At 39.6% G+C, this 26,194-nt stretch overlaps 2 protein-coding genes, 1 long non-coding RNA gene and 1 other non-coding gene across 6 annotated transcripts in view; 3 read left to right on the top strand and 1 right to left on the bottom strand.

The window, feature by feature from the left end:
- Positions 1-4,511, top strand: part of atp1a2a (ATPase Na+/K+ transporting subunit alpha 2a) — a 69,500-nt gene extending 64,989 nt beyond the window's left edge. For both annotated transcript variants that reach the window (XM_047367042.1, XM_047367041.1), the window contains one exon: positions 4,149-4,511. In XM_047367042.1, coding sequence (XP_047222998.1) covers positions 4,149-4,177 — 29 coding nt within the window. In that variant the 3' untranslated portion in view covers positions 4,178-4,511. The remainder of the gene's footprint in view (positions 1-4,148) is intronic.
- Positions 1,192-11,603, bottom strand: LOC124869277. 2 transcript variants are annotated; one of them, XR_007038546.1, is made up of 5 exons: positions 11,583-11,603; positions 8,966-9,093; positions 8,038-8,087; positions 4,562-4,630; positions 1,192-3,886 (listed from the first exon to the last, which is right to left on the bottom strand). It is a non-coding gene; the product is annotated as an uncharacterized LOC124869277 (long non-coding RNA). The 2 variants fall into 2 exon arrangements; XR_007038547.1 differs by lacking the exon at positions 8,038-8,087.
- Positions 11,592-21,019, top strand: sdhc (succinate dehydrogenase complex, subunit C, integral membrane protein). The gene is made up of 6 exons (XM_047367043.1): positions 11,592-11,685; positions 12,389-12,448; positions 15,768-15,869; positions 17,723-17,784; positions 20,345-20,508; positions 20,791-21,019. Exons 1-6 carry the CDS (start codon positions 11,669-11,671, stop codon positions 20,893-20,895), a joined length of 510 nt encoding a protein of 169 aa, XP_047222999.1. The 5' UTR covers positions 11,592-11,668; the 3' UTR covers positions 20,896-21,019.
- Positions 21,020-23,601: 2,582 nt separating this feature from the next.
- On the top strand, positions 23,602-23,675 carry trnar-ucu. The gene has a single exon. It is a non-coding gene; the product is annotated as a tRNA-Arg (tRNA).
- The last annotated feature ends 2,519 nt before the right edge of the window (positions 23,676-26,194 follow it).

The following is a 26,194-nucleotide window of genomic DNA, read 5'->3' as shown; positions in this document are numbered from 1 at the left end:
GGATGCCTCCTGGACGCCTTCCTCAGGAGGTGTTCCAGGCACGTCCCACCGGGAGGAGGCCCAGGGGACGGCCCAGGACACGCTGGAGGGACTATGTCTCTTGGCTGGCCTGGGAACGCCTTGGGCTCCCCCTGGAGGAGCTGGAGGAGGTGTCTGGAGAGAGGGACGTCTGGGCGTCTCTGCTGAGTCTGCTGCCCCCGCAACCCGGTCCTGGATAAGCGGAAGACGACGAACGAACGAACGAACAATTTGTGTCCAAAATTATTCATACCCCTGGAACATTTAGATTTAAAAATCTTTCCTTCCTACCAAGAAGTTTGTTTTTGATATAAAATGAGAGGGGCAACTCTAAAAATACAATAAAACAATGTACAAGGGATATTATTTTTAAAACAATCTTTATTTTTATGTACATTTTAACACAACTGGCATACTGCAAATTGTTAATACTCTATTCACTAAATAATGGAAAAGCTTACATGGAAATTATGGCAATGATATACTTCTTGACCAGCTTTTTGCATGTATCATAGTGATGAGTTACAAGTATTTAAGAGTGGAATGCCTCCTTGCCATTAGGCTAATCTCTAGCTTCCTCCTTAGATCAATATCAGATTCAAGTCGGGACTCTGGCTGGGAACCTCCAATAAGCAATATTACTTCCAGGCAAAAACATAAAAAAGACTTCTGTAAACCTAAATCAGTCAGGGGTATGAATAACTTGTGGTTTAACTGTATTTGGTCTTTGATTACATGTCCAAGGTTGCACCTCCATCACACACTTTTTGTTATATTAGTCGCAACTTCTGGTGTAATTGTAGCTGGGCATTTGACAACTTCTTCTCAGCGGAATACTAATCAGTTAATGTAAACTGTTTGGTTACCTGGAACTGACCCAGCTTTTACGCATAGTCATTACATTTTTAATAAGGTTGAGGATGGAGATTCGGTAAGAGAATTACAGAAGCTAAAGTTAACCTCATACTCGCTGTCTTCCGCTTATCCGTGATCAGATTGCGGGGACAGCAGTCTCAGCAGAGATACCCAGACTTCTTTACACCTCTTCCACTTCCTTGAATGGAAGCCAGAGGTGTTTCAAGGCCAGCCGAGAGACAGTCCCTTCAGTGTATCCTGGGCCATCCCCTGGGCCTCCTCCCAGTAGGACATGCCTGGAACAGCTCCTGAAGGAAGCGTACAAGGGGTGGAGCCACTTCAACTGACTCCTCTCGAAGTGAAGGAGCAGCGGCTCTACTCCGAGCTCCTCCCAGACGCTGAGCTCCTTACCCTAATTCTAAGGGAGTGCCTGGCCACCCTGGAATGAGGAAGCCCATTTCAGCAGCTTGTTTCCAGGATCTCGTTTTTTTCAGTCATGACCCAAAGTTCATGCCAATTGGTGATGGTTGGAATGGTCTCTGATCAGTAAATCAAGAGCTTTGCCCTATGACTCAGCTCTCTCTTCACCACAAAGGATCGGTGCAGTGTCCACATTACTGCCATGGCCACACTTATCTGTCTGTCGATCTCCCACTCCATTCTCCCCTCACTCGTGAACAAGACCCAGAAATACTTGAACTCCTACATTTGAGGCTGGCACTACCTTCCAACCTGAAGAGGGCAAGCCATCCGTTTCCGGTCAAGAACCATGGTCTCGGACGCGGAGGATCTGATCCTCATCCCTGCTGCTTTACACTCAGCTCCGAACCATTTGCTTAACCTGTCTTATTTTTTTAAGAAAAGTTCCTATGTGCGTTTGGACTAATTGTCCCGCAGAATCACCCAATTCTGTCCAACTTTCAACAGTGTAAAGAATTTGGAGGTAGTTATTTTTCACTGTCCGCTTTCTGCAATGTAGCATTACAACTGGCAGTGAAATAATCCCACAGTATGATGCTACCACCACCATGCTTGACAGTTGGTACAGTGTTCTTAGGTAAACTTAATTCAGAATGGACAGCAACAATGTTGTCTAAGCAGCTTCTATTTTATGGCAGCTTGGAGCATTGTTGGTTCCTGAATTGCTATTAAATATCCTGACCAGTTTTCTTTTATCTGAGGGTGACAACTTGGGTCATATGGTTGAAACTTGGACACAGTTGGGTATTCCAATACAACACACACTGTCATGTTTTTGGAATTGATAAATTAGGCTAGCATGAAGTTTTTAAAATTACCTTCCTAAAGTTCAAATGCTATTTGGGAAACTATGATGTGCTTAAAAAGAAGGCAATTTGACTTTTTCTTTTGGTTCCTGAAGACAAGTAGATATTAAGCATGAATAACCAACATTAGTAGAGGAGATGGCCTCAGGTTTTGTCTTTCTAACACCTACAGCCTACTGGTTGTGCAACCATTTACACCTTACGAGATGTGACTGAAACTACTCTCATGTAGGGATTGTTAGAAGACATGTTTACATTAAAAGTAACACTGTCTTAACACTGAAACAAATAGAGGGAGAAGCCAATGACTCATATGATCTTAACAACCCTACTATTGACCTTAACAACCATATCAGTGTGATGTTCAAACGTGTTTAAGAAACAAGACAAGAAGCCAAACTGCCTTTTATTGTCATGTCCTGGATGACTGAGAACGCTTACCAACATTATTTGGACTGTAACAGCCAGGTCTGGCAGGAATCCAACCAATTTAAATAATCTCTACCAATTCTATCAAGATGAGAAGTCAAAAATCCAACCAGAATTATGAGTGTGGAGGTGGTACAAATCTGGACAATTTATATACAATTATCACTCTTTTTGGATTAATGAAAATCCACACAAAATTCAAACTTGTCCACCCTTATGTTGTATTTAAAATTCAATGAAGTTGTTGCTTGGATGATCATTCTACCTTGAAAAAAGAATGGTTTAGTTGAACTATTCGAAATTATTGAATAGATTTATAACATTTATGCCCATGATAAGTGATTGTAAACTCCATTACTGGCTACGGCAACTCAGGCTGCTGAAATGCGATTGGCTAAGGGTCGAGGAAGTTGCTATTGGAAACAAAAAATTTAAACAGGCATGTCTGCTTTCTAAAGCTATAATGTTGCAGTCAGGAAAAAACTGATCCAGTTGGCATGTTTATCCAAGTTTCTTCATCATGTTTGTTTTATTATTCCATGCAATCACTAGCTGCGTTTCCACTGACCAACAAATTGCACAAGTTACGAAAACAAATGAACTTAATGGAAACAAGACAATTTTGAAAAAACTCCTGTTTTTTGATTAAATGTTTTTGTGCAAGGGTGATGTGGTTTTTTGGATTTATCGTAATTGGTGTATTTCGCAAAACTGCAATAAAAACACTTTTTTCACATGACACGAGTCACATGATCAACAACCAGATGTTACTACTGCCGAAAAAGATGAAGAAGACGACAGAAAGTAGTAGGAGGATGATGGTATTGCGCGTGTGATTTTAATTGCATTTAATGGCATTTAAGGGAAACACTGCAATTGAGAAATTGTGTTTTTTCAACATTAGCAGAATATCGACAGCGTTTTGTGCACATTTGTAATGGAAACGCAGCTAACTTTTCAAACTTCTTTAAACAGGCTGAAGTTAAAAGCATAGACTTACATATACAGAATACACATGAACATTCTTTTTGTGGTTAACCAATTTGGTCTTCCGGCATTGTTCTGTGTAGAAGAAAAGCAGCATAGTGGTTATGTTGTTTGCCAATGAGCAAATATCCAATATGTCAAACTGAGGCCAGGAAATAAACATACCTGATCACCCATCAACAGAGCCAATGCTAAATGATTAGAGAGGAAATTAAAGCAGGCTGATGAAGACTCTTGAGATACGCCCAGAAGATCATGCACATGATATGGGCACCTCACAATGGCTGAAAATCTGCTCCCTGCCACTGCGTCTTAGTTGATGAGGGGCAAGACGTGGGCAGACAAATACAATCCGTGCTGACAGTTAATCATTTCTGTTAATCTGTGTGTCACAGGCTGCTGATCAGACTCTGAGTTATAAGTGGATTCATTTGGAAATGTACAGAGAGAAAGGCAATGAGATGAATACAAATAGAACGATACAATGGGTTATTATGAAACCTGCTCGCCTGTCATTTTTTTGCTTCCTGACACTTTTTCTCTCTTTTTGCCCTCTGCCTTTATTTCTTCCAGGTTGGGTGGAGCAGGAGACATATTATTAACATTCAGAAAATGTCAGTTTGCATTGTGTGTGCATGTGTATGTGCGTGATTTACTTCCAGGCTTTGTGAGGGCAAAACTGCATGTGTGTCTGTCAGATGTAATATTGCATGGATCAGTTCACAAATCTGATTATCATAAAATACTGCTGAAAATAAGCTTGTGAGTGTTCCTTTCTCCTGTTTCATCAGAAAACATTAGTATCCGTATGATGTTTTTCTACACCTTTGTGCCTTATGTAAACACTTACTGAAGTGATGTATTGTGGCCTTTCTTGACGAACAGCAAATGATTTTCATCAGTTGAAAGTTTTAGAATAAAATGCATTACAATTTATATGTGTATGTCTGTAATTCCTTTTTTGCATGTGCAGTGCAAAAAATTACCTTTCACATACAGGAATTGCTTCCTCCAGATCACTGTGGATCTCTTAAGTTTATCCATAACCTCTTATCCTACCAGGAGGACCAGAAATCATAAAAATATGAATGTTTTATTACCTCTAACTGTCATATTAAAAAACACTCTGTTGGAATGTTTGTCAGTGTATGTCAAAGTATCTCTTATATGAATACAATGCAGCTTTATTTATAAAGCACTTTAAACACAACACAATTGACTCCAGTGCTGTACACTGACAAAAAACCCAAATAAAACACAAAAATACAATCTTGAAAGTTCAAGCATGGACATTTGATACATCACTGAAATTAATCAACAATACCTCAGTCTTTTGTTCATTATAATGCAAATATTTCAGAGACATTCATGCTTTGATTTCTCATAAAAATTCCAGAGAGGGATTTACAGAGTACTGTTTTTCCTTTTTAGTAGCATATGCAGGGGCTGGACAATGAAACTGAAACACCTGGTTTTAGACCACAATAATTTATTAGTATGGTGTAGGGCCTCCTTTTGCGGCCAATACAGCGTCAATTCGTCTTGGGAATGACATATAGAAGTCCTGCACAGTGGTCAGAGGGATTTTAAACCATTCTTTTTGCAGGATAGTGGCCAGGTCACTACGTGATACTGGTGGAGGAAAACGTTTCCTGACTCGCTCCTCCAAAACACCCCAAAGTGGCTCAATAATATTTAGATCTGGTGACTGTGCAGGCCATGGTAGATGTTCAACTTCACTTTCATGTTCATCAAACCAATCTTTCACCAGTCTTGCTGTGTGTATTGGTGCATTGTCATCCTGATACACGGCACCGCCTTCAGGATACAATGTTTGAACCATTGGATGCACATGGTCCTCAAGAATGGTTCGGTAGTCCTTGGCCCATCTAGCACAAGTATTGAGCCAAGGGAATGCCATGATACGAAAGCCCAAACCATCACTGATCCACCCCCATGTTTCACTCTGGGCATGCAACAGTCTGGGTGGTACGCTTCTTTGGGGCTTCTCCACACCGTAACTCTCCCGGATGTGGGGAAAACAGTAAAGGTGGACTCATCAGAGAACAATACATGTTTCACATTGTCCACAGCCCAACATTTGCGCTCCTTGCACCATTGAAACCGACGTTTGGCATTGGCATGAGTGACCAAAGGCTTGGCTATAGCAGCTCGGCCGTGTATATTGACCCTGTGGAGCTCCCGACGGACAGTTCTGATGGAAACAGGAGAGTTGAGGTGCACATTTAATTCTGCCGTGATTTGGGCAGTCATGGTTTTATGTTTTTTGGATACAATTGTAAGGTTCAGGACGGAGGACCCAGAATTTCAGCCAGAAACAGAATAAAAGTTAAAAGTTTATTCAGGAGCAGCGCACAAATACTCAGGACTCCACCAGCCGGGAACCCGGGATCACTTAACAGAGTCCGTGTAGGACGGAGGAATCAGAATAGGCTCCTTTGCGGGGTGCGGTCCTGGCAGTCTCCAGACCGGGAGGATCGGTGCAGAACACGCCGCAGCCAGAAGTCGGATTGCCGACAGGGGGAAAGATCCAAGGCTTGGTAGTCAAGGGGAGGCAGACTCAGGCAGACAAATCCAGGGGTGAGGCAGGAGGCTTTGGTCGAGAGGCAGAAACAAGGTCGAAATCCAGAGGCGAGAGACATCCAATGAGGGTCAGGCAAGGCAGGGAAATCCAAGATGCAAAAAGTGGTCAAAAACGTGGTCAGGCAGGAAGGAATGCTGGACATCTACTAACTGGCAGGTTTTCGAAAATCTGGCACTGTCTGCCTGTCTGAGGGCTGAATATAACTGCAGAAAAACAGGTGCATGGCATGATTGATTGCACTCCAGTGCAGCAGCAGACAGGTGAAGCAGATTAGCCAATTACATGAAGACAGAGCAGGCAGAAGGGCCAGAATCATAACAACAATCCGGGTTAGCACCCGAACATCCCTTTCAGACAGCTTCCTCTTGCGTCCACAGTTAATCCTGTTGGATGTGGTTCGTCCTTCTTGGTGGTATGCTGACATTACCCTGGATACCGTGGCTCTTGATACATCACAAAGACTTGCTATCTTGGTCACAGATGCGCCAGCAAGACGTACACCAACAATTTGTCCTCTTTTGAACTCTGGTATGTTACCCATAATGTTGTGTGCATTTCAATATTTTGAGCAAAACTGTGCTCTTACCCTGCTAATTGAACCTTCACACTCTGCTCTTACTGGTGCAATGTGCAATCAATGAAGACTGGCTACCAGGCTGGTCCAATTTAGCCATGAAACCTCCCACACTAAAATGACAGCTGTTTCAGTTTCATTGTCCAACCCCTGTACATTTGGCTGTCATTAGCATAAATATGTAAATACCATATTTCTGGATAATTGATACAAGAGGAAGTAAATAACTAGAAAAGGGTTAAGTAAAGAGCTCAGAGGTACTTCACATGTAAGAGACAGGAAGTTCTGATGGTCCACGGTATCAAAGGCGACTGCTAGGTCCAACAGCATTAAAATAACACATTGACCAGAGTCTGTGTTTAAAAGAATGTAATTAATAACCCTTCAACAGCTCTGACTCAATACTCTGACAGGTTTTTAAACCAGACTGAGAGGGTTCAAGAAGATTCTCCTTTAAGTATAAAATCAACTGGCTGTAGACAGTTTTCTCCAGGATCTTGGACAGAAAAGGGAGTTTTAAGATGGGCCTAAAATTTGTAATTTCTGTGAAGTCCAAAACTCGAGTTTAAAACATGTTGGTACAAAACTATTTGCCAAGCTGCCATATATAATATTGGCTACATAAGGAGCTGCGATGGGAAAAACCTTAAAAAGACGAGGTGGAATCGGCTCAGTTGGAGACCCAGTAGGCTTCATATGACCAGTGATCTCTTTTAAAAAAGGCGGCGTGACAAGCTCAAACAGCAGAGCGTGTAATAGACATAGAGGAGCCATAAGAAGGAGGGCTAATGAGGGCTCTAATGCTTGCTAAAACTCAGGAAAGTCTCACACACAGTTTTTCAAACCAGATAATTGTGGGACATTAAAAGCAGATTGTTTCAGTTAGAGGCAATAAAATCAGAAAAGTGTTTCTTGCAGTTTTACACTTTCTAATAGAAACACCAGAGATAGATGGAAAGACACCTGTAACTTGTCCTTCCTTTTTTGCTCAGCTCTTCTGCATTCACGCACGTGTGGCATCATTTGTCCAGGGCTTAGGTCTGAGTTTAGGTTTTATTTTTAATGGAGTTACAGCATTTAAAGCAGTCTGACAGTTAAAATGAGAAGAGAAAGCCTCTGAGTGAAAGCCCACAGAATCATTGGGGAGTAAATTGATATTGGTGTGACCAGTTTACAGAGATAGCTGTCCCTGTAAACAGTGGCTACAACTCCTCCATGACCTGTCAAGCTCAGAGAGCTGAAGTATGTAAGTGGCAAAAGTTCACAAAAAACACTGGACTCACCGATGGTCATCCATGTTTCAGTTGGATTCAGTTAAAATACAAAGTCCAGTCTGTGGGAGTTAAAGAAATCCTTTAGAATAAAGGTCTTGCTGACTAGAGATTTTGCGTTCACCAGAGCCATCTTATACCCCTGTTCCACACAGACTGTGAATGTTAATTGCCAAAAATTGTTAAATTTTATGACTTGTGAGCATTCTTGGAATTTTGTGCTCCAATTTGTGACACCCTAAAATTCAGTCACGACACATGTACAATAGATAAAGACAAATCTTGAGATTCGGCTTGATTCACACAAATACTGTCTAGAATTTAGTGTGATTTACAAGTATCTATTAACAATTCTTCGTGAACATTTGAGATCAGCTGACTGCGGAGGATGAGAAGATAAGAATGCCTTTGTATACCTATGAATCAATGAGGAATCAGTTACGATACCTAAGAATGAACTACGGATTTGTTAAGATTTAACTGAAATTTTAGGGATTTAGTTCTGTTCCAAATTTTTGAACAGCTCAAAACATTTGCCACGAACTCCACAAACCTCAAAAATTGCAAGAAATAACAAAGAGTTAAATGTGAATTAGATATGAATTCAGGAACTTATTACAAGTCAACTAATAAACCTATAATTTAGCAATTCTTGGCGATTTGTTATTCTTGGTCTGAGTTAAATAGTGGTCTTATGGAGAATGGGACCTGAGGTACCCATCAGAGGAGCCCGATCTAGCAGCCGCAGGTTAGAATGATTCACCCCACACCAGCAGAGGTGGAGAAAGGAGAGGCAACGGGCCAGTGTCCCATCATCCAGACCGACCACAAGAACCAAGGAGGAGCTCATAGGATCCAGAGAGAAATGTAGCACAATATGCATTCATAAACCATCCAAAGAAAACGGATTTTGAGCCTGCTAACATGCTTCAAGTCTCACCTGCCATCTGCGCCCTCTGCACAAAGGTGGCGCTGGGACACAGCTCAGATAAGCAGGTACATCAGACATAAATGGAGGGCAAAAGGTTTCCTGGCTTTCTTTCCAAAATGGACCCAAGTTTAATAAACCTGGTCAAAGATCAAAGAGTACTTGGTCATTATATGCCAGCTGAGACTTGGCACAGATGTAAAAAAACAACAGGCAAGCCACAAACACTGGCATTGCCATCTTGTTACAAAAAAGTGAATGATCCAATTTTACTTATTTAGAAATTAAAATAATCCATAACTTATTCATGATCAGTAACTTTAAACACTTACTAATATGTTACATTCTCAAGGTAAATTTGACTTTTTGTATCAGGATTCCTGCAAAATCTGTTAAAGTATGGGAGGAAGGAGGGACATTTTACTGAAGCAAATTTTACATTTGTCTATGTATGGAAAAATACAGCAGAGGTTAGAAAAATATCAGATGTATCCTTCCAGCCATCCTCAGGACTTATCTTTCATGTTAATCCATGTCCTCTCCTAATTGGCTGATCAGGCTTTATGATAACTCTCCTCCCTTTAGTGCCAGCTTCTGATAAGCTGCTGAGATGCACACAATTCTCCATATGGGTTTGTGCAAGGTTTTTATTACTGTTTTGCCTTTGTATCACCCACTTTTGATTCCAAATGGAGGAGCCTCTAAACACTCTGAAGCCGGTACCAGGAGAAACAAGAACCACTAGTATTTCCCTGCATGACCTCCAAGCATATAGTCCATTGTTGATGCAGTTTTTCCCTAGCCGAGAAAGAGGTGGTGGAATGCCAGGGACCAAATGCGAGTGGTTCTGACTAAGTAAGCACTATGTCTGGCCCACAGTAGACATTTCGTTGTTCACTGTTCTATCGTATCAGTTGTAGTGTGGCAAACTGCTGGATTAATGGTGGTTCTAAGGCATAGATCACTAAATACATAAAAAATAAATTAAAAAATTTTAAACAGTCAGAAAATATGTGGAATTTTCTAATTCTTGTCATAAAACAGCCATAAAACATCCCGACTTTTATTTGTAGCTGCCAAGTAGGATTTGTATTAGCAGCTTAGTTTTTTTCTTTTTGGTGTTACTTAATCATTGGTAAATAAACATAAATGCAAATATAATTATTGGTTACATTATTTTAGTAATGCAATATTTTAAGTGGGAGGGAAAGAAAAACACATTTTTGATAGATTATGGGAATAATCATAAGACTGACTTTTAATGTACATTAACATACTTAATTGTAGCCTAGTAACGCTATATTTTTGGACTATTGCAATGTTCTTATGTTAATATACAGAAAGAAGATTTGAAATGTAATATAAAATTGCTCTGTTGTATCGTTAACTTTGTACAGTAAGCACTGTTGCACTCTGTGAGTGCATGTTTTATCTTTCAGGACTCAGGCTGTATATTACTACTATTACTACTCAAGTTTAAAAATGTTGGGAGTGTAAAAGTGTAAAACTAAATGCAAAGATGGGCATTTCATTTAAACTCTATGCTCACTTACAAATTGACCAAGAACAACACATCAAATGGCCTAACTAAACACTTTTAATAGCAAAACTGGGATTTTTAAAAATTTTAATTCTACCAAAAAGGTGGGTCAGGGACATGTTCATGTTACAATTACCTTTTTATAATGTTTTTATAGATGTTATAAAGAGTCTTTAAAAGTTAGAATGTTTCTTTCTTGATAGATGAGCTTTTTTCCTACTTTAGGGCTTCCACAAATGAAAGCACAAATTTACAGTGATGGGCAAAGTTTTGGCAGGGGCAAGAATGTTGTCTTTTGTATCTTTAGCGATTTTCATTTATTTTAATCAGAAGCATGTTCATTACACACAACTTTACTAGCTTGAAATTATTCAATTTGAACAAAAAAAGACCATTTTCACAAGATGATAAGCTAACTTCATTTCACTATATTTATTATATCAGCACAGTTGAAGCTTTGAAAGATAGCAGCTTGATCAATCTAATTATCAGCCTTAAAAAGAGCAGTGTACATAAAACATAGAGGTTTTTGAGATTGTGGTTGTTTCAAGTTGGTAGAAGTTAATCCTGGTCTTACTTGAGTCTTCTTCAGCCTCTGGGTCCAACTAATCTGTATTTACATGAAATGACAACACTATGACAGTTCTCAACTGCAGGTAAGATATTAACTTCTTATATCATTTTAATGGAACTTCACTTCAATGATCCTAAACTATCCCTTTAGAATAGATAAAGGGTTATATATTAGAAATGTACCACTATTTATTAAGTAATTAATGGTACGTAGAAGTTAATTTACTTTTTTCTTTTTTCTGTGTTAGATTTTTGTGTTTTACAATTTAATACAGTGTCTGTGAGGCTTTAGTCCAGTGATTCTTTTTCTAGAATTAATGGACTAGCCTGTGAACGAAAATCTATTTCAAGCTAAACAGATTATTATTATTATTAGGTTTTTAGATAAAACCTTTTTAAATGAGCGTATTATTATGTTATTGGTCTAGAAATATGATGAGAAATAAATAATAAAGAAAGTCGTTCAGAAGCTAATTTGCAAAAAGAAATTGTTTTCGTGTTTTCGTTTCGTCTGACCTGAATCCGCATGTTTTGAAACAGTTACAAGTTCCCACTTAGAACAACAACATCCGCATCGTCACTTCCGCTCACTGCCAGGAAACATGGCGCTGCTTCTAAGGTCAGTACGTTTGTAAATTTGGGCGCAGGGACAGCTTTTTGTGTAGTTTTCCTGTATTAGCTTGTCACAATAGTATATTTGCGACGTAGATTTGTCACGGGTGAGGGCACTTAGCTGAAATGTAGCTTGTAACTTCCGCTGATAGTGAACGTTTTGTATGAATGTTATGCGACATAGCGTTAGCTAACAGGCTAATGCTACATGTCTCTAGGAGCATTGAATGGCTCACACAGTGGACTTTGACTCTTAATATAATAAATGACCGATTTAAACGGTTGTTTTTGCCCGTTTTTACGCTTTACATTGCCATTAGATGGACGTTTGGTCCGCTGTTCTTTATCCAGATGCTTTTAATGGGTTGTTTTCCTTGTGATGTAAGGCGTTGTGTCTGCTGGCGGGATGCTTTAAGTTAAAGATTTGTCTGCCTTTCGTAAAGAGGCTGTCACAGATTAAAACAAGTAAACTCCTGTGTGACGTAATTAGTGTTTAAATTTAAAACATGTTTCACCCTTCAATTACCTCGTTTCTCTCAGAGCTGAGTTTACCGCTGTTCTCCGTGGTCTTAATGTTTATAACCTGCACACTTAGGGTTCAAAGTATAGCTTATACATACATACATACATACATACATACATATATATATATATATATCAGCGCTTTTCCAACAGTAATCCATCAGTCTAACATGTCTATTGTTTTTCAGGACCTTGGGCCGTCAGGGTGTCTGTCTCTCGAGACCTCATTACCATGTCCTCTATAGGCAGTAAGTTCTGCACTTGTGTGAGAATCCACATGAAGGAACAGTAGCCTTCTTTTTTTTTTTTTTTTTTACTACAACAGTTCCTTGATATCACTACTCTTTAAGGTGCCTCGTTCCGTTCATAAATCACCATTCAAGATTATTATGGTCTGGGTCAATGTGAGCTTTCATAAATAAAGCTGATATTTTGTGACCAAAGAAGGAATTAAGTGGAACTCTGTTGTTGATGTGAAGCGCTTCCTATAAAAACATGTATTTGACATCCTGCTGTACTATTCTCAACAGGAAATGAACTCATCCTTTCTCTTGCTTTGAATTGCTTCCTTCTTTTCTCCTTTAGAAACACTTCTGTTGATTCTTTTGTTTTATGTGTTTATATCCCAGACCTGGCTGAGGCCACAGACCATATACAGGTCCTTCTCAAAATATTAGCATATTGTGATAAAGTTCATTATTTTCCATAATGTCATGATGAAAATTTAACATTCATATATTTTAGATTCATTGCACACTAACTGAAATATTTCAGGTCTTTTATTGTCTTAATACGGATGATTTTGGCATACAGCTCATGAAAACCCAAAATTCCTATCTCACAAAATTAGCATATCATTAAAAGGGTCTCTAAACAAGCTATGAACCTAATCATCGGAATCAACGAGTTAACTATAAAGACCTGCAAAAGATTCCTGAGGCCTTTAAAACTCCCAGCCTGGTTCATCACTCAAAACCCCAATCATGGGTAAGACTGCCGACCTGACTGCTGTCCAGAAGGCCACTATTGACACCCTCAAGCAAGAGGGTAAGACACAGAAAGAAATTTCTGAACGAATAGGCTGTTCCCAGAGTGCTGTATCAAGGCACCTCAGTGGGAAGTCTGTGGGAAGGAAAAAGTGTGGCAGAAAACGCTGCACAACGAGAAGAGGTGACCGGACCCTGAGGAAGATTGTGGAGAAGGGCTGATTCCAGACCTTGGAGGACCTGCGGAAGCAGTGGACTGAGTTTGGAGTAGAAACATCCAGAGCCACCGTGCACAGGCTTGTGCAGGAAATGGGCTACAGGTGCCGCATTCCCCAGACCTGGGCTACAGAGAAGCAGCACTGGACTGTTGCTCAGTGGTCCAAAGTACTTTTTTCGGATGAAAGCAAATTCTGCATGTCATTCGGAAATCAAGGTGCCAGAGTCTGGAGGAAGACTGGGGAGAAGGAAATGCCAGAAGTCCAGTGTCAAGTACCCACAGTCAGTGATGGTCTGGGGTGCCGTGTCAGCTGCTGGTGTTGGTCCACTGTGTTTATCAAGGGCAGGGTCAATGCAGCTAGCTATCAGGAGATTTTGGAGCACTTCATGCTTCCATCTGCTGAAAAGCTTTATGGAAATGAAGATTTCATTTTTCAGCACAACCTGGCACCTGCTCACAGTGCCAAAACCACTGGTAAATGGTTTACTGACCATGGTATCACTGTGCTCAATTGGCCTGCCAACTCTCCTGACCTGAACCCCATAGAGAATCTGTGGGATATTGTGAAGAGAACGTTGAGAGACTCAAGACCCAACACTCTGGATGAGCTAAAGGCTGCTATCGAAGCATCCTGGGCCTCCATAAGACCTCAGCAGTGCCACAGGCTGATTGCCTCCATGCCACGCCACATTGAAGCAGTCATTTCTGCAAAAGGATTCCCGACCAAGTATTGAGTGCATAACTGTACATGATTATTTGAAGGTTGACGTTTTTTGTATTAAAAACACTTTTCTTTTATTGGTTGGATGAAATATGCTAATTTTGTGAGATAGGAATTTTGGGTTTTCATGAGCTGTATGCCAAAATCATCCGTATTAAGACAATAAAAGACCTGAAATATTTCAGTTAGTGTGCAATGAATCTAAAATATATGAATGTTAAATTTTCATCATGACATTATGGAAAATAATGAACTTTATCACAATATGCTAATATTTTGAGAAGTACCTGTATTATAACTGCATCACATCCTTGAGCTACAAAGTTTGCTTTCCCTTTTGCAAATCAAAACCTATGGTATTGTCAGACTTATAATGGCAGATTTAGGTTGAACTCCCATTCTGCCTCCTTTACTAAACAGACCACTCTTATACTACATGAATCCCATGCACATTTTAAATGTTTTGGGAAAGGGGCTACTTATCCAGACAAACCAGTTGGTTCTTGGTCAGTTCTACTCATCGCCATTTCGTACCCATGAAATGCCATTTTGGCCACATAGGAAGGACAGAGGTAGTTAGGAACCTTGGCATAACCTTTGATTCTGGTTTTACTTTGGATGCACATGTCAAGCCTCCTTTTTTATCATCTGAGAGATATTGGCAAACTAACCTCTTTTGTCTCACGTCCTGAACTGTAAATAATTATTCATGCTTTTATTTAATCTTGATTGGAATATTGCGTCGCACTCTACGCCTGTGAAAACCTCCCTAGAATGATCACAAGTTCTTCAAAAGGCTGCTGCCAAACAATTCTCCGTTTTCACATGTGACTCCAGTCTTGATGCAGCTACACTGGCTTCCAGTTCATTTCAGAGTGCGTTTCAGAGAATTGATGAGCTCCTCACGGACATGCACCAGGTTATATCAGAGGGCTTATGCATCCATTTGTCCCTGACAGGTCCCTGAGGTCCTGTCACCAGGGCCTGCTGGTGGTTCCCCATACTGAGATGAAAACAAAAGGAGACAGAGTGTTCTGCTCAGTGGCTCCCAAAATCTGGAACTCTCTTTAGACTTGAGATCGATGAACTCTGTGATCTCTTTTAAAAGCTAGTTAAAACATATCTATTAAAATCTGCTTTTAATTAACTTCTCTTGTTTTTATGTATTGATGGCTCTTATGATTTTATATCTTGAATGGTGCTTTATAAGGAAAGTTTATTTACTTATTAAACAAACCATCTTATATGTATCCTCTGAAAACATTAATTAATTATTAATTATAAAACTGACCATTGCTTTCTAATGACTTTGTGTAACTACAATTCATTTAAGTTCTGATCCTAGTTTCAGCTAGATGACCATTATGAATAGCCCATGACAGATTATGACCTGAAATAAAACCAAATAATCTTCAGTGACCATCTGCTGGTAGAGAATATTTTTCAGTGTAACGCTCACATTTATATAGAAATGTATATTTTCTATATAGAATATAGAAAATGACAAAAAGTCAGTTGACAAAGCAGGTGTGAAACGTCCTCTTGGCAAATAGAAACCGTCTCATAGTTGGTACAAAACATCTCAAAGTGTCAAATCAGCTACTTACGTTTGTTTACATCCTATCTGCTTTTGTTTTTTTCAGTGCCGCTCCAATGGGAACCACAGCTAAAGAGGAGATGAACAAGTTTTGGGCCAAAAATTCCAGATTAAACAGACCGATGTCTCCCCACATCACAGTTTACAAGTATGTGCAGCCAAATCTTTGTGTCCTGTGAAAGGCTCAGAACACTAAAGGGATTAAGATTACTAAGGTGTCAAACTGAACTCAGACGTTTTGCTTATATAATGTAACTAGATCTCCTTTTCCTGACACTGCATATCTTGTGTAAACCAATAATCAAGCAAAAATGATGCCATTAGGTATATTTGAGGATTTAGACGTATTTTGTTCCTTCAATGCCAATTAAACAGCAGGACAAACCACCATTGCTGTATATTTGGACCAATAAACATCTTAATGTACTAATAACCAGGCACTAGAATCATAAAATGTGCAGTCATGAAAAACTTGTTTCATACATTTTCACACAGCTCTTTTTCCTGCATCTCTTTTCATTGTGGTAATTTAAATTCAATGAGGCATTTATCAGCTGCACTGATATTCCTAAAAATGTATTGTTGTTACCTAATGTGGTCTAATTGTTGCAACCACCGTTGGCTTACACAAGATAATTATATTTAGACAAGTTTTAACTGTTATCAAATTGTATTTTTGACTGAATAAAATAGCTGCCATGGCTTAATGTCACTGTTTTTTTTTTTTGTTTCGTGTATGTTTCACTCACACCAACAGGTTCATCTCAATAAACTAGGATGTTATCAAAAAGTTGATTTACTTCTGTAATTCTGACGTATTTGAAGTGGTTGTTCTTGATAACTTTGATGATTATGACTTACAACTAATGAAAACCCAAACCTTCAGATTCTCAGAAAGTTAAAATGTTACATGTAGAACCAAAGCAAAAAGCATTTTTATTTTAGAAATTGTATGTTTTGACCATGTTTGGCCTACAAACCCATGGGGAAGACTGCTGACTGGACAGTTTTACAGTCATTGACACTCTCCACAAAGAGGAAAAGCAACAAAACATCCTTGCTAGAGAAGTTGGCTCTTCACAAAGTGCTTCCTGCAACTGTATTAATGGAAAGTTTGGTTGAAGGAGAAAGTGGTAAAGGAGGATGCACAAGCAAAAGGGATAACCACAGGCTTGAGATGATAGTGAAGCAAAGCCCATTTAAGAGTTACCTCCATTTCATTTGGAAATCAAGGTTCCAGAGTCTGGAGGAAGAGCAGAGAGAGACAGAATCAAAGTTATTTTGGTCCAGTGTCCAGTTTCCACAGTTATTGACGGTTAGGGGAGCCACATCACCTGCTGGTGTTGTTCCACTGTGTCTTATCAAGCCCAAAATCAACAAGATATCTATTTTAGAGCACCTTATGATCCCCTGCTGCTGACAAACTATATGGAGATGCTGATGTCATGGATATGGAACATGCCTACACTACCAAAAGTACCAATACCTGCTTTAATGACCATGGTAACGCTGCTTCTTTGTTCAGCAAACTGGCCTGACCTAATCCCCATAGAAGAATCTATTGGGGCAATGTCAGAGGAAGATGAGCAACACCAGATCCAACAATGAAGACAAGCTGAAGGCCACTTTTGAAGCAACCAAGGCTTCTTTAACACCTCAGCAAAGCCACCAGTTAATCGCCTCTATGCTGTGCTGCATTGATTGAGAAACTCACTCAAAGGAGTCCCAGTCAGGTTTTTAGTGCATATACTATGCGATATATGGTCATACTTTTCAGTAGGTCCGGGTTTCTGTATTAAAATATTTGTATTTGTCTTATGTAATATTTAAATTTTCAGATAAACTGAATTTTTTGGGTTTCCATTAGCCATATGCAATAATGATCAAAATAAGCATTAATAAGCATTTGAAATAATTTACTTTTCCATGATTTTTTTAGTTTATTGAGGTAAACCTGTGCCGACCAAATATGGTGAATATGTGACTCCTCTCGTGTTGCAGATGGTCCATTCCCATGGCGATGTCCATCACATTCAGAGGAACCGGACTGGGGCTCAGCGGAGGTACAGCATGTGTCTTTTCTAAGTTTTCTTTGGTTTTTACTGTAAGAAATATTACCCACATAGAGAACACCTCTGATCCAGTATGAGTCTTTGCTATGGAAGCAAATCGTTACCATATTTCAAATGAAAAAGCATTTCCAGAAATGCTTTGTCATTTTAAGAATGTGGCTGCATTATTTGACCCATAAATAAAATTAGTAATCAATCATCCTATTTGCATTTTAATTTTCTTCTTCACGACTGCTCATTTTATGCCATAATCAAAAAGAAAACAAAGCAAACATTGCTTTTTCGTTTTCGTGGTCTGCCCGCAAAGTACTGCCCAGAACTCGAAAACGAAAAAGCATTCCGAGCTGCGGGCGCAGCAGAGTGACGTCAGCAGCCGCTCTTCCTCAGCTCCCTGCTGACCGAGCTACCCATCTTGTTCGGTAGGGGGCGCTGTGCACATCTGCATTGCATTACATTGCAAACGTGCCGAGAAATTGAATGAATTGCAGCAGGGCCGAGCTCAATTTGTGGCAGTGGCAGGCAGAACTGGTAGTTCCGGTGGCAGGCTGTGGCACCCTCGTGGCAGACTTATGGCCTGGGACATCCAGCGTGTTTTTAAGCATTTATTTATAATTTTCTGTGAGTGATGATTCAGAATAGCCGCTCGTGCTCTATAATAAACCGGCTGTTTGTGCAATAAATCTTCGTCATCCTTTCAACACGTCACACATACACATAGTGCTATTTATTTTCCATGTCAAGTAAATACAATCACCTTATGTTATGGGTCTAAAGCTGTTTATTAAATAATAATCAATAATGAAATCATTATTTAAAGGTAACAGGCTATAACAATAATGACAACCCATTTGCCGATAATCAGCATCAGCTTCCACAAAAACAGCAGAAACCGGATTGGCAAGTTTTACGGCCGGTGTGGCACCTTCTGGCATCCTTGCGGAATCCCCTGCCACCCTGCGGCAGGTTGTGGCAGTTCTGCCTGGCACTGCCACAAATTGAGCTCGGCCCTGCTGCAATTCAATCAATTTCTCGGCACGTTTGCAATGTAATGCACTGCAGACGTGCACGGCGCCCCCTACCGAACAAGATGGGTAGCTCGGTCAGCAGGGAGCTGAGGAAGAGCGGCTGCTGACGTCACTCTGCTGCGCCCGCAGCTCGGAATGCTTTTTCGTTTTCGAGTTCTGGGCAGTACTTTGCGGGCAGACCACGAAAACGAAAAAGCAATGTCTGCTTTGTTTTCTTTTTGATTATGGCATAAAATGCGCAGTCATGAAGAAGAAAATTAAAATGCAAATAGGATGATTGATTACTAATTTTATTCATGGGTCAAATAATGCAGCCACATTCTTAAAATAAAAAAGCATTTCATTTGAAATATGGTAAGGATTTGCTTCCATACTTTGCTGCTATAAATGTAAAACCAAAGTCAGGTTGTGCTTTGCAATCACTTCTGATTAACCCTGAAAATCTCTTCAGGGCATTTAACTCCCGTTGCTATTGATTTCTCTAAAGAGCATTTACTGGAATAAAAAAAGCTAATGTTGTTCAATTAAACCTGTGCATGTGAAAAGGCAGCTTAGCAGCTCTCGGTTTCATGCCGGCTGTGAAATGTCGAACTTGGAACGGCTGCGATGCGGCACAGAAGTGCCACTGACATTGATGGAACATGCTGTAAAAGGTCGGTTCTCTTGGCTGCCACTCTGCATGGCACACACTATCAGTCACTTATTCCATTCAACCTTCTGTCAAGATATCACATTTACCAGTAAAATAAAACTGTCACAAACTCTGAATAAGCTCTATAAGCTATATTTCTTTGCTCTAAATGTATTTGTTTTACATATTCCAGCCATTATTTGACTGTGCCAGTTTTGAGTATTGAGATCTGCAGTTAAATTTTGTTTCGTTTGCTTGCTTTCTTTGAATAAAGCTCTACTTAGCATTTACTTTAATATATAATCTATTATTTTTGTTTTTATTTATTCAGATGCAACAAGTAGCAGCCATGGGGAACATTTGCCTTCGGTTATTTGTAGAAGATTGCCAATGCAGAGTTGCTCTTAAGCAGAGCCACCGTTTGGTCCTTATCTTAAGGTTTAGTGACCACAGAGAAACCAGAATTAAGGAACTCAGTTTGTTAGGAAGTCAGAAACCCGTCTGCTGACTCATTCATAGTTGTTGGTTAAAGGGTGCATGGTTACTGAGTCTGTCCGTCCATCCATCTATCTATCTGTCCATCCATAGATCTATCTATTAATAATCTCTAACCTGCTCTTTTATCAATTCGGTTCCCAATCTGTCATTTTGGAGTTGTGGGCACTGACTACTTGTCGTTGTCCAAGTTTCTTTCAGTCTGTCCATCAAACTTTCCATTCATCCACCTATCCATCCTCCCTTCCTTACAGTAATTTTTGGATGTTGCATATTAAAAGCCTCAACTTCAAAACTGACCAAGAACTGTGAACGTTTGCCCTGAGAAATGTGTAGGAACATCGAGCATGTGTTGTTAGATCCTAGATTTTTATTCTTCTGTCCTTCTATCTGTTTTCAGCCATTTCAGCCTTTGCCATGGCAGCGCTGGTCTTACCTGGAAGCTACACCCACTACTTGGACCTGATCCACTCGTTGTCCGTCGGTCCTTTACTAATTGGGCTGGCAAAGTTCGGCATTGCCTTTCCCTTGTCCTATCACACCTATAATGGCATCCGTCACCTGGTAAGACTTCACCAAATTTAACTCTATGAATATTGAACTTTTTTTCCCAATATACCTAATGTTTTCGTTGTATGTAAAATTCATCTTTAACATTTACAAACTGATAGGTTTCTGTAATTGTGTTGTTTTTGAAATTTGTCATGATTTCTTTTCCCTAAATGGTGATCTTATTTTTTTTTTTAATAGAAAGCTGATTAGATATTCAGACACATACAACCTGGGAATGCATTTTCTATTATGGCTTATTTTATATGCATTGGATAATTATTATTTTTTCTACAGTTTTGGGATGTTGGCAAAGGCTTCAAAATTCCAGAGGTCTACCGCACCGGCTACACAGTCATCGGCCTGTCCGCCATCACATCCATAGCTTTGGCTTTGATGTGAGCACAGGAGGAGAAGGAGAAAGAGTGGAAGGGATTATGGACTAGATGAAGAGTGAAAGCTTTGTTTATATGTTGTGGCCTGCTTTCAACATCTTTTCATCAAAATAAAAAAAAAGATTAAATTATGCTGCACCCAGAAAATGCGTGTTTTTTTTTTTTTTTTGTCTCTTGCATGTAAATATGCCGAAAACCTTTGGGTCATCTAAAGTGACATAAGGCAAAGTGCGTGCAAATATGACCCAGTTTACACTTAGTCTGGGTGTGAATAACAACCACGAGCTGAAATTATGTGTCCCACATGTTATGTCCTTATGTAATTTCTCTAATCACTATGTGTGACGTCAAATTTATTAATTATTTCTCCCTGCCTGAAGTGCTCCAACGTTACCAGTGTAAGCAGGATGGCCGCTGTGTGCCCTGTCATGTTTGCGTCTGAAAAGCTGTTTATTGTAGGATTTTTTTTTTTTTCCATCTTCTCCATAGCTCACAGATGCTCAGATACATTTTTAAAACATCAGGGAAGAGGATCAGACATGTTGAGCCAGTGGTGGAAGCTGCGAGCGTGAACCTGCTCCTCACCAGCAGCCTGCCTCCCTCTGAGCGACACAGGAGCTGAGTAGCTTCTGTCCTGCAGTGAGAATGAAAGTGGGTTCTGATGTGTCAGGTCCAACCTCCATTTATGAAGTAAACTGTAAAAAAGTGCTGATAAAAAATATAAAGATGAAAATTTTGAGGTATGCCAGGTACAAGCTGGTTTAAAAAACTGTTTAGATCAACAACATTTGTAAATAAACACAAGAAAGATGTTTTGTTGATGCAGAATTGGTTAATCACCTATTACTGTTGACTCAAAGGGAATATTTCTGTAACCTTGGGTGACGTTTAGGTTTTCTGTTGGAAAACTATTCTGGAACTTATTGTATTTATCTCAGCAAACCAGAGTGTTTCTTAAGTAACTGCCAGAGTTTGTAAAGCTCAAGTGTTTGTGCCTTTGATAGTGCTGAATTCCCCTCAGATTCACGTCACCTCCATAATTGGTCGAACGTGTCTATATTTAACCACTGCCAGCTTAAAATAATTATCTGTGTAACACTATCTCTTGAGGTTCTTTCTGTTTGTGTGGTCTGATTGCAGTGAGTTTGGCATGTAAATGACTGCCTACATGGAGTCTAATCAAAGCTACGGGCACTTTTTGACCTCAGCTAGAGATCCATCGGGAGTACAGATTACTATTAATATGCAACGGAAGGTAGCTTAAGTACATTGCATTTTTTTACATTAACATTTTTTTCACAAATCTAGACTGTTGCAGGCATTTGTATTCAGCCCGCTCTACTCTTTTACCCCTAAATAAGAGCCAGTTGCTTTTTGAAGTCATCTTATTAGTAGAGCCCTCCTATGTGTAATTAAATCTGTATAAATGTTCTGTGAGGTTCGGGATAAAGTTGTGGTGAGGTAGCAAGGTTAGGTTTTCGGAAAATGGAAATATGCAACTACAAACCTTCCAAATCGTGGCCATGCACCTAATTTGAGAGGTCGGCAAGGCAAGGAAAGCAACAATCGGATGCAGCCAGAAGACCCATAGTAACTCTGAAGGAGCTGCAGAGATCCACAGCTCAGGTGGGAGAATCTGTTGCCAGGAGAACTGTTAATGTTTTTTTTTTTACTCTACAAATCATGGCTTTATAAAGGAATGGCAAGGAGAAAGCTATTGTTGAAAGGAAGCCATAAGAAGTCACATTCACCGTTTGCCACAAGCAATGTAGGGGACACAGCAAATGTGGAGAAAAGGGCTCTGGTCAGATGAGACAAACTCAGATTTTTGTCCTACATATGAAACACTGTGAGGAGGAAAACTAACATTACACATCCACCTAAACACAGCATACCAACTGTGAAATAAGGTGGAGGCATCATCATGCTATGGGGATGCTTGTTTTCAACAGGGAAGCTGCTCAGAGTTGGTGAGAAGATGGAAAATCTGTTACAAGCTACACAAGATTTATCAATAGGACAGAGGTTCACACATTTACCTTCTAGCCTTACAGTGACCCTAAACATACAACCAAAGCTACCATGAAGGGATTTAAATCAAGCATGATCATGTGTTAGAATAATCTGTGCCATAATCTGAAAATGAATGTTTACAGGGTGCTGTAGGTCTTAAGTAATTTGTTGTACTTTAATAATAGTTTTTAGTCCCTATCTCAGGTTGAAACCTGCCAGTAGGTTTAATTAGAATCCATGTAGGAAGCCATTTGCGTTTGAGACACCCTGCAATCAGACCTCAGAAAATGTCTAAGACATAATGTTGCAATGATAATATGAATACTTGTATTCATGTATACTGCTCTGTTGAAACCAATACAACTAAGACTGAGGTACTAAGCATATCTTTTTTTTCACTTCAGGGAAATAATTTTACTGAAGGGGTTATATGCAGGGTTATATATAAAGCCTGTACGCCACCTGTATGTTCCAGTAATTGTGGCATTGTGATATTCTGAGGAGATACCCTGCCTTGAAGCAGGAGGGTTTCGTTTCAATAAATGCATTTTGGAAAGGTGGCTGCAGCAGCACCCCCTACCGGCTGGTGGATAGAAATTCGCACGGCTGCGGTCCTGATGCTGTGAGATGGAGCGGATGCTGCACGGTGATGGGTGGGGGAGTATAAAGCAGATTTTGATGGAGAAAAAAATGTGCCTTGGTCTCTGTGGCGCAATGGAATAGCGCGCTGGACTTCTAATCCAGAGGCTCCGGGTTCGAGTCCCGGCAGAGATGTGAATGTGCTGGTACTAATATTTTGGATGGGGTGGATTGATGAATTGAAATAAAGGCTAACATTGTCTTCTTTATCCTCTGCATATGTGATGTATTTTATAAGGCTGATCTGTCTAGTAGCAATATACATGAAGGAGTGGTGAGGTATTTCTAAACTCATATCAGATAAATAGGCTTGTAAGTAGATGACAAAAAATTCTTAAAATACAGCTTCCAGTACACCAGCACAGAACACCTTTTTGTGCCTCTGGGGCTGCATGCTTAGCCGCATTCAGTCATCACACAAACACAACAGGACAATTCAGTTTAGTGCAGCCTCACCAAGATAAAGTCACCGTTTCAGCACCTGGAGCTGTCCGCTTCTCATGTGCAGCGCCAGCAACAAAGCATTTAAAGCCCCCCCTCTCTCCCCTCATAACAAGTGCTTAATGATGCCAGATGCTGCGTTTCTGTTCTCAAATATGGTGTCATGGCACAGAGAGGGAGATAGAGTAAGTGTCACTGTGACAGGAAATGGGGTTGTTTTAAGAGTGCTGAATGCAAATGTTGGGTTAATTTAGTGGAATCAAAGGGCTGACCCTGGTAATTATTAAAAAAGAGAAGAAAAGGTAAATTTAATGTTTAGAACCCTACATTTCCAAAATCTGGTAAGCCTGATATGTGCGGTAACATTTTCTTTTTGTTCAATGTGGAAGGCAGCTGCTTGCTTAAAGATCTCCTGTCCCTACTCGCCTGTTGTTGCGTCTTATTTTGTATTTTTCTCAGAACCCCCCACGGGTTCCTTTTTTGTCACCTCCATCACTGATCAGGCTGCCGTGCGACTGCCACCATCTACGTTTAACCTCATCATGCCTCCCCACACGCAAAAACCTAATCCGCCAGTAAAACTAATCCTTAATCCCTCTCTGGCAAGTTGAACAACCCTGCCTCCCCTCTGTCCCTCCTCGCTTGCTATAGTTTCTGATTCCTAAATGGACCAGATGCATTAAATGTCAATATTCTATGAAACTTCAGATCTCTGAGGACTTCGCTTTGATAAATAAATAAATACACAAATAAATAAATAAACTGTTGGTGGTAAAAAACATAAAATAAATATGGGACATTTCTGAGAATAATTCATTTCTTCTGATGTGACTTTAAATCTATTTTTAAAGAATGTCCCCCAAGGCCAAAGACTGAGAAACATGATTACCATATTGCAAATTATCAAGCCTGTGGGAGATAATAAGAAGCCTATCTACCAGAAATGGGTAATAGCTCTATATCAGCTGATAAGAAACATCATACCCCACTGAGAGCCATGACAATCGGCTGCAGATGACCTCCTCATTTTAGGAAATTAACCACAGTGCAGGCTTGAATCTTTTAGATAGGTGGCTACACTATAAAAAATAGTTTTGGGTGGTATTAAATATTTGCCCTTGAAATAACTTAGTTTGTAAATGTAATATTCAATTATGTTTTTTGTTATTTGACAGGCATAGTACACATTAATGGGCAGCTTCAAACAACACTAACTATTGGTCACACCTAAACATTTAGATTCACTTTTAACTGAAGATGTGGGTTCAATCGTTAGCGCTTCTCATCATCAGACTATCTTGGCAGTGTGGGACATTTTCCACAGTGTACCGGCTACACTGACCAATATGGTGAAAACAGGTTACAATTTCTCAGTTTGGGTCCACCTGATGAACTCAGCAATATTAAGTATTTTACAGAAAATCCTGTTATTTGTGGAATTCTGCAATTTCATCTGTGCTCTTTACATAACAGGTCCATATGACAGTCTATTTGCAAAGCTCTGTTTTGCAAAACAGTTTTATTTATATTTTTTTGATTGATTGTTTTTGTGCTCATTTTGAGCCCAGATATTGAAAGCAGAATACATATTTAAATGTAAGTTTAATGTATGTACATTAAACTAGGTGTATGTAACTGAAGCTATTAAAATATATACAATTTAATAGCTTCAGTTTAGTGCACTCAGACAGGTCTTATGGATGCAGAGGATCCCCTCTATCATGACCGACACCTTCGGTCCTCCACTACAGTACAATAATAATCATTTTCACATAAATCAAAGACTTAAAATATTACTGAAATAGTGACAAACAAAATAACTCTGTTGTATCAAGATGACCTGTAAACCTTTTCATTTAAAATAGCTAAGATGTGAAATTCATTGGCAATGATTGCCTTAGGATTAAGAAGGTCAGCTTGCTAGCAAGTCTGATTGGAGACTATTATTGTTATTATTTATTAGTGTAGTAGCTAACTAATATATGTTGGATTCAAACCTTCATTTTTTTGTTTAATCTGCAAGTCTTACAGTTCTCAGCTTTTACAAAGTGGATTTATTCATTCATAATAAAACCCATATAAGTATATCAGCCATATTGTTTACTGCTGGACACTGCACAGGCCGAATTACAAGAACAGCTGACTGAGCAAAACATCTTCAGTTAAATCCCAGCTGAAATGCTTCGGTAGAAATTGCTACAAATATTGTTAAA

This window comes from Girardinichthys multiradiatus, chromosome 6 (genome assembly GCF_021462225.1).
Source record: "Girardinichthys multiradiatus isolate DD_20200921_A chromosome 6, DD_fGirMul_XY1, whole genome shotgun sequence".
NCBI classification, from domain to species: domain Eukaryota; kingdom Metazoa; phylum Chordata; class Actinopteri; order Cyprinodontiformes; family Goodeidae; genus Girardinichthys; species Girardinichthys multiradiatus.
The sequence above is the reverse complement of the archived record's forward strand: the minus strand, read 5'-3'. Positions and strand labels throughout refer to the sequence as shown.

Excerpts from the sequence above, each read along its gene's own strand:
- sdhc (XM_047367043.1), top strand. Across the intron at positions 15,870-17,722 it reads CCCCACATCACAGTTTACAA|ATGGTCCATTCCCATGGCGA; the intron begins GTATGTGCAGCC and ends CTCGTGTTGCAG. Across the intron at positions 20,509-20,790 it reads ATAATGGCATCCGTCACCTG|TTTTGGGATGTTGGCAAAGG; the intron begins GTAAGACTTCAC and ends TTTTTTCTACAG.